Genomic DNA, 8,101 nt, shown 5'->3' with positions numbered 1-8,101 from the left:
AGAGGCCAACGCTCATCGCCTCCCCCTCAACCTCGAAGGCTTTCTCATAAATCACACAGTCCCAATCGCATGCTCTGCACCAGGTGCCGGCGGTTGGCCTCCATCCTGAAGCTTAACATTGAAAGTAGAGCTTAAACGCTCCAGAGTTAGAGACTCAGTGTTCCTGCAATAAACACACTTATTGCAGTGCATCATTTTGTATTTTTTTTGAATTTTTCAGTGGGGGGGAAAAACTGCAATCGTTTCCATTCTGTGTCTCACATTTCAGACTCTTTTTTCTGCAAGAATATTCCATGTGTTCTATCCTTCATTCCACCGGAGTCTGTACGTGTATTTAACCAGATTTCAGTGGTGTGAAGTGTAAGAGACATGGGGATACGGCTTCCACAGAGTCAGAAAGCCAGGAGGCGAAAAAAAAAAAAGTCAAAAGCAGTAACTCTCGAGTCTGTCGCGTTGGTACATAACGATGCTTTCTGTATTATTTCATGCAATATAAAGCAGTAAATATGTTATGTACTTTCATCAGTAACAAACTGTACTGAGCAACTCAGCGCTGTGAATAAATAATCCGACCTTGTGCCCAGTGTTTCGCTTTTTCTTTTTTTTTTTTCCTCCAAGTGCAGCATCTCAAATCATTACAGGGCCATTATACCACCCACACCTAACTTTCTGTGGTTCTCAGCCCCAGAGCAGGTTTTTTTTTTTCTTTTTTTTTTTTTTCATTAGCCAACGCCGAGAATTTGAAAGTCAGCCCACACAAACAACCTTTACTGTTTGGCAAATGAAGCTTATTAACAATTTAAAACATGCCCTCGCTGAAGCCCACACAATAATGTCATTAAACATGTTTCTCCACGCTGCAGAGATGCATCTCAACCGCTCTCCAGTCTTGCACATCAAAGGCAAACATAATAGCTGTTGCAGTTTCACTTCTCCATACATCAGTATCATTTCACACACTCCAGTGTACACACAGTTGCGTTACCCTCTTTGTGAATGCCAGCGATGCAGATTCAACATGTAGGAACAGGCTGCGCAGCATTTGTAAAAAGCGAACCGCGGGGTGTTTCAGTCAGACCTGGTCTGGGTGAAGCGTTAAACTTCAATGGAATTTTAAATAATTTTTTTGCACCTGGAGGTTTGTGAGCTTCACCGCTGGGGTCTGTTGTGTTTGCGTCTCCTGACAATCAGTCTCCTCTGGAGACCGTTTTTGAAATGTGAAATAACAACAATGATAATATTACCACAGAGGAAAGCAGCACATTTTCTGGCCCGTGGTTACGCATGTGGCTACACTCGTACAAATATAAATTCACCCCGCGAGTCTGAAAGGCGTGGCGTGAGTTCCCCTCCGGCGGCGTCTGAGTGTGTTTGAGTGACCGAACAGTGTCGAGCTGTTAAGTGTCGATGTTCGTCATCAGTTAGGAGACGGTGCGACGGCTGAAGATGCCAAATGAACGTTGTGTCGTCTGGTTAACCACAGATGGAAGGTAACGCAAGTACTGCAGTTAGGTACAATTATGAGGTACTTGTACTGTACTAGAGTATTTCCATTTTCTGCTGCTTGACATTTTGGAGGTAAACATTGTACTTTTATCTGATAACTTCAGTTACTAGTTAGTTTCCAGACTACATGCTGCATCGGAGCTTTCATTTATTTATTTTATCTGCAATGCTGGAAAAGATGCTGCACATCCATCCAGAGTATAAAGTTTATGCACACATGTAAATATATGTATTTACTTCTACTTATCTCTGCTTCTATAAATACTTAAGTTCATTTATCGCCAAAAAAAATACTTTTGCTTAAAAATATTTAATATCAGATAAGAGACTTTTACTCAAGTACAAATCATACTATTAATATCTTATGATATCTTTACTTTTAGGCACTTTTACAACAATACTTGCATCATAAGTGTTTTTCCTTAAAACAACCACCACACTCATTGATATAATAATATACAATATGTATAAATATGTAACGTTATTCACATCATTACATCAATATTAATGCTTTATAATGTGATGCCAATTGACTAAAGGTTCATTAATGGTTATTTTGTGCTGTTTAACTCATTCACCAAATAAAAACTCTAAATGTGTTGCCTTTGATTCTCCCATACAATAAAACAGTGTATATAGATTATATAAGCAGATTGAATATTGACGGTTCTGAACAGGAAATAGAATTTTGTTGTTATGTTTGGACATTTTATAGAATAAATAATTACTAATATGAACTAAAATTGGTTGATTAATTGATAAGATGGTAACAGTTGCAGTCCTCCAGTAAAATTAGCAACTTTTTGATGCTTTTTCTATCTCTTACAAAATGTTTAATCCACCCATAAGCATCCTGTCAGGGGCATGAATATCTGTTGTTGCCTGGTGATTGGCTGTTCCAAAAGAAAACACAAAGAATGCTACTCAGTGTTTATGATTAAAACAAACCCTCAAGCGTTTGTCACTTGCTAGCGGCGTGCTTTGAGTCTACACTACGTCAGCTAACATGAAAGTCTTGATATTCTGTCCCGTTTTAGTCTTTCTACTTCTGCGCTCGGCACTCGGGGAGGACACAGGTGAGAGCGAATGTTCCCACAGCAGATTGCAGTTACATCAGCAGCCAGCATGTTGTAAGAAAAAACAAAAAAAACACTCTCAGTGAGACCGAATCTGCTGATTGTTCTGTTCTCTGTTGTGAAATGTTGATTATTCAGTTTCTATTCTGTGCAGCTGAGGAGGTTAATGTGACAGTTTGACACCACACAAGCAGTTCTTGCTAATTGAGAGCGCAGGCGTGCTGCTGTCGTGTCAGCATCGTGCTTCGTTAACTAGAATTTACAGCGCGCCGTCTGGTCATGCCTTCATCACTTTATCGGATGGTGCGTGTTCTGGCTATTAGTGGCAGAAGACATCGGTGCCCATCAGCTGGAGCGTTTGGTGGAGCTGCTGACGTGGAAGGAGTGCAGAGACCTTCTGTTCGCCCTCTCTCACCCAGAGGACGACATCCTGCAGCACCTCCAGCGCCTCTCGTCGGAGAGAAATCCACAGGATCTCAAACCTCGAGCCAGGAGAGAAACGTCTCCTGCTGCAGGTCAGGACTCATCATCTTCTGAGACACGTCTCACCTGACACCTGAGGCACATCAGACCACAGAGATCATACAGGTGTACGGTAATATATGCAGAGGAAGATAATTCTACACGTGGCACATACCCTTACTGACACTGGAAGCTGTTGTGGTGTACTTTAGTTGAGAATTTACATTTTATGCAAGTTTATACTTCTTCTAAACCGCATCTCAGAGGCAAACAGTGTCCCTTTTACTCCATTACACTTACCTAACAGCTTTAGTTACCTGTCACAATGCAGACTGCCTTCCTGTCCAGAGGAAAAACAGTGATTTGAACTTGTACGTATGATATTAATAATTATGACAATCATTCAGTGCGCTTACATGACACTCGAGAAAACCGAATTACTGTGTTAGTCCGACTATGATCGGATCTTTAAGATGCATGTATACACCTTAGTCTGACTAAAATTGGACCGGATCGGATTCCACAGTCGGATTAAAACACCCAGATTATTCGATTGATAGTCGCATTACTCCTGCATGTATACGTTCAATCGGATCGGATCGGATTTCTGCATTCTGTGCAGGCTCGAGATTTTTTTTCCCGGGACCGTGAGCTGGAAGTAAAAGGACGGTTGCTGCAGCGTCTTTCCTCCGAAATCACCGCAAGCAAGAGAGCCACTGTGCATCTAGTTTGTGTAATTATCATGTACACCATATACGAAATGTACAAAGATGTAGCACCGTCTCGCTCTTCGTACGCCATCTTTCTTGGATGCCGAGGCAGCTGGTGACGTAAAGAGGTCAGCTGGAGGTGGCTCTGTTACCACTAGTTGAAATGGGTACAGCGCCACCTAGCGTACCGGGGTATGACATGCTTTCACACCAGCATGTATACTCGGACAATTGCAGTTGTCCAATTGAGTAGCATAGTCGAACAATGGCTGTAATCCGACTAAACTGTGCATGTAAACGCACTGAGTGTCTTTTCGTTAGCCTACAATGAGCCGTTTAAATCTACAGGTCCTCTTCCATGCAGTCCGCCATGTTGCTACAGTAGCCCAGAATGGACAAACCAAACACTGGCTCTAATAATGGCATTTTCACATTTTGAGACAGTAAAATGTTGATAATGGCCCTGGAGGGATTCATTCTTCAAGGTCCAATTTTATAGTTGATTGTTGTGTCTCATTTCCAACTCTTTCCAAAAACCTGCGCTTTGGGTTATAGGTCGGGCCGGCCGCTAAGCCAAAGAGCGAGCATTCGATGAGGTGGGAATGAGACTCAGCAATCAGCTGTCTTACAAATTGGGACCTTTAAAGCAATCAGCAAACAGCCCTCATTCTGAGCCAAAATGCATACTAATGTGCAGCCGAGGCCTCAGTCTGTTAAACAAATGAAGTTCAGAAAGTTACAAACTTTCCTCTTTGTGCTAATCTGGCTTTAGTGCAGCTCAGCAAGTAAAAAAAAACTGTCTGGCAAAGCACCAGGAGGAAACTTTTCACCTCAAAAGATGGTCTCATATTCTTCATCCGAGCTCTTCTGCACAGGAAAAGGAGGCGTTCTGCAGAAAGTCACCCATCACCATCGACTAGGAAAGTTTCATCGTGGCATGTATAAATATATTGTATCTTTAATGACAGCCTTCTCAAAAGGTTTTGCATCAAACTCTCAGTAAGCATCACTTACACACACACCAGACTTTCCACTTTTATTCGTATCTGTATTCTGAAGGTTTTTACAGACGGCCTTATTTAGACGTCATCCATCTTAAAAAACATGGTGAAAATGTATTTTTTCATTTTGCCTGTTGACAGTATTTTCTGATTTATGGAGCGATAAAAAAGAGAGATATCCAAAATTCCCTGTGTAGAAACCTCTGACAAAATAAAACAAGAATTTTTTTATGTTTTCACCCCAACGTTCAGGTTTCTGTTCTGGATGTCTACATGCAAATGAATGCAATTTTCTTTAATGAGATAATAGCTCATTTCATGCATAATTATACGTACAATTTCATGGTGATATCTACTAGCTCAACTGTCTGTGAACCTATCCTCTCAGAGTTCGAGGCTCCAAGCTGCAATAAGGTAGAAATGAAGAGGAGTCCGACCCCGCGACCTGTCGTGTTTCTCACGCGTCCAGCTCGGCTCGGGGAGTTTCTGGCAGCGGGCTGACTGTCAGAGACCTGTCTGTCTGAAGGCCATATGTTTTGTGTTTACTAGATAGCGAGGCTCAGTGCCGGACGGCCCTGACAGACTGGCTGCTGAGGTACGGCGAGCAGACGTACTACGACAGGCTCTCTCGCGCCTTGCAGCGCATCGGCAGGACGGACATCGCCATCGGTGAGACGCGAACTGAGACGACGACGACACACGAGCCCCGTGTGGCACTGAATGTTTGGTTTTTTTAATAGAATTGCGAGAGGTGCCGCTGAGGTAATGGGGGTTCGAATTAAAATGGTTCGCTTTCTATGTACAGTGTTGTTGACAGCGGCAAATGTCACGAGCAGGCATCTCAGCACGTCCCCTGACAAAAGGAAAATTGGAACAAAGCCTCATTTGGGCACACGGCGGCGAGTTCTCAAAAATTGGTTTATTTCGGTCAAGAAGACCTCCTCGAGACTTTAACAACAGCGCGTAATTGCTTCATTACTCCGAGATTCGTTTTAATTGGAACCTCAGAAGTGGCATATTTTGCACACTGCCAGTCTTTTGGCATGTGTTGCAGTCCAGCGTATACGCACACGCGCGACTCCACAGCCGAGTGGCGTTGGATGGAAGGAAGGAGGTGTAAATGATCTGACAGAGGACTCAGTGGAGCTGACACCAGCCACAGAACAAACCATCTGCTCCTTTCATCAGCAGCTTTGGAGTAAAAAAAAAAAATAGAAAGAAATAAAGAAATAAAAAAAAGACAAGGAGAGGATGGGAAGAGATGAGTTATAAGACGGGCGAGGGGGGGGGGCTTTGATGAAATGCTGCGCGGATGCAGAACGCGGCAATTATCGCACACTTGATTGCGGCTCTGAAGAGATGAGTTAAAAAACTTGAGTAGCTCATTTTGTTTTATTCTGAAGGACAACAGTTGCTCTGCTGCCAGAACTAATTATGTTCGGGGCCAAGAAGACAACAATTAATTTCAGACTGACAGTCTAATACACATACATGTTTAGCAGTCGCGGTGGCAGCGAGGCTACTTTTTTTTTAAAAGTCTGCGGCTCCTGTGCTCGTGTTTTCACAGAAGTGGGGAAGAACATCAACCAGGACAAAATACTGAGCCTGAAGCGCTACGTTCAAGGCTATCACGAACACGTCAAGTCTTTAAACTCCCCGCCGGACTCCGAGAGCCACCGGCATGAAGGCAAGAGGAGCGGAAAGAGACGAGGTAATTTCTCCCAGAGATTGAAAGAGTCACATTAATTTGGTTCACCGTGGATGGATAACGCGTGTGGCCACCGAATATCTTCGGCTATCGATGTCAAGAGGAGACTTTTTTATTTTTTTGGGTTGTCCCTCTGGAGACCGTCTGAATGACAAATGATATAATGTTTCACCGAAAAAACCCCCGAATCTATTAAGTGTTTAGATGAGATGCCGGATTAGATTTGGTGGCCGTGGGCATGCTTCCAACTCATTACTCCTCAACATCAACACTCTCACTGCATGAGGAGTATTTCCCACGATGCCTCGAAATTCAAAAATGTAATTATCACCTGTCCGTTTTCTTTTTTTTTTTTTTTAATCCTCCGCGGTGTCTCCTTCAAGTTAAAACTTGACAAAAGTGCTCCCGCTGTCCTCTGAGATGGCAAGTGTGTCTGTCCTGTTTGTCCTGTGTGTGTGTGTGTGTGTGTGTTAGCGAGGGATTTGTCTTGGCGTGACCTGGATCTGATTGTGGAGCGGGCTCCGGTCCCTCAGTACCAGAAGGGGCCTCTGGATGTCGCTCTGCCGCTCCTGTACGGCATCCTGCTGGGTTTCGGCGGCACCTTGTTCGCCGGCCTCGCCGTGCTTCTCGTCTTCCTCCACGTCTCCTGAAGAAAACCGGCACGGATGTTGCTCCAGAAGTTTGAGTTTGGATGCTGGAAAATGCAGCTTCTCGGGGCAGTCAGACGGCTTTAAAATGCTGAACACATTGTTTTCATCGTGCCTTACATTTATTACATACACAACTGGCATCAAATGGATCGTTTTGTCTTCTTTTATTTCCTCGTTTTTCAGACAAGCCTGTATTTTCTGAAACGCCAGATCCAGAGCCAACACAGACTCTCACTATCGATTTCCACCGCACCATGACTAATTATGACAAATATGACAAGAATAATTCCGTTTCAGATAAAGTAATTATCCACGCTGCGTGCTGCTAGACCGGTAAGCCGTTATTGTCTTGCCAGTGGGTAAGATGACTGGTGGTGTGACAGATGCGCTGGATCCCAGCCCTCACACCAAAGGTTGTTCCGGTGTTACTGTGATAGTGATGCCACTTTCCATTTCCCCTCCAAGTGACGGCAACGTGCCCGTCTGGCATCGAAGAGCAACTAATTATCCAGCCTGGCGCCCGCTTCCCCCGGAGCCTGCCGATACCTCCACAGGCAATCCAAAAGACTAATAACAATGACAATGCTAGCAGACAATGGAGCACTCTTGGTTGTGATGGCAGCTTCTGTGATGGCAACAGAAGCCAAATAGAAAAGCACAGAGATATATTTTCCCCCCCCCAACGTGTGAAGTGGCGAGAATCGCTCGCAAGCTGAAATAACTCGATACGCGAGATGCCGCGGCGAAGTCGGTCCAGGAACCGACATCTGAGACCAAACAGAGCGAGAACGTCCGTATCAGAGGATTCAAATTAACTTTGTTGACACGTGCGAGCTTTAATTAAGGAAATCGTTTGCTCACAGTGAGGATATTTTCATACTCTCTGCCGTGTATGTTTCAAAAAAAAAAAAACTGCACTCACGCCGCGGGACTACTTTCTAGCTTCTTGTTCCCAGTTTTCTCGCGCTATCCCGACTTTCTCCTTTTT

At 43.9% G+C, this 8,101-nt stretch overlaps 1 protein-coding gene across 2 annotated transcripts; it reads left to right on the top strand.

Annotated features, from left to right (window-relative positions):
- The first annotated feature begins 2,449 nt into the window (after positions 1-2,449).
- On the top strand, positions 2,450-7,334 carry tmdd1 (transmembrane and death domain 1). 2 transcript variants are annotated; one of them, XM_030423677.1, is made up of 5 exons: positions 2,450-2,582; positions 2,906-3,097; positions 5,305-5,424; positions 6,323-6,466; positions 6,938-7,298. In XM_030423677.1, exons 1-5 carry the CDS (start codon positions 2,513-2,515, stop codon positions 7,111-7,113), a joined length of 702 nt encoding a protein of 233 aa, XP_030279537.1. In that variant the 5' UTR covers positions 2,450-2,512; the 3' UTR covers positions 7,114-7,298. The 2 variants fall into 2 exon arrangements, with proteins under 2 accessions (XP_030279537.1, XP_030279538.1); XM_030423678.1 differs by lacking the exon at positions 5,305-5,424 and having other exon boundaries at positions 6,938-7,334.
- Positions 7,335-8,101: the final 767 nt, after the last annotated feature.

Source organism: Sparus aurata, chromosome 7 (genome assembly GCF_900880675.1).
Source record: "Sparus aurata chromosome 7, fSpaAur1.1, whole genome shotgun sequence".
Taxonomy (NCBI): Eukaryota; Metazoa; Chordata; class Actinopteri; order Spariformes; family Sparidae; genus Sparus; species Sparus aurata.
The sequence above is the reverse complement of the archived record's forward strand: the minus strand, read 5'-3'. Positions and strand labels throughout refer to the sequence as shown.

What these genes read in the sequence shown, in the direction of transcription:
- tmdd1 (XM_030423677.1), top strand. Translation starts at nt 2,513, where the DNA reads ATGAAAGTCTTGATATTCTGTCCCGTTTTAGTCTTTCTACTTCTGCGC. An exon ending in AGAAACGTCTCCTGCTGCAG is followed by an intron (nt 3,098 to 5,304) that starts GTCAGGACTCAT and finishes TGTGTTTACTAG; the next exon opens with ATAGCGAGGCTCAGTGCCGG. An exon ending in CAGGACGGACATCGCCATCG is followed by an intron (nt 5,425 to 6,322) that starts GTGAGACGCGAA and finishes GTGTTTTCACAG; the next exon opens with AAGTGGGGAAGAACATCAAC.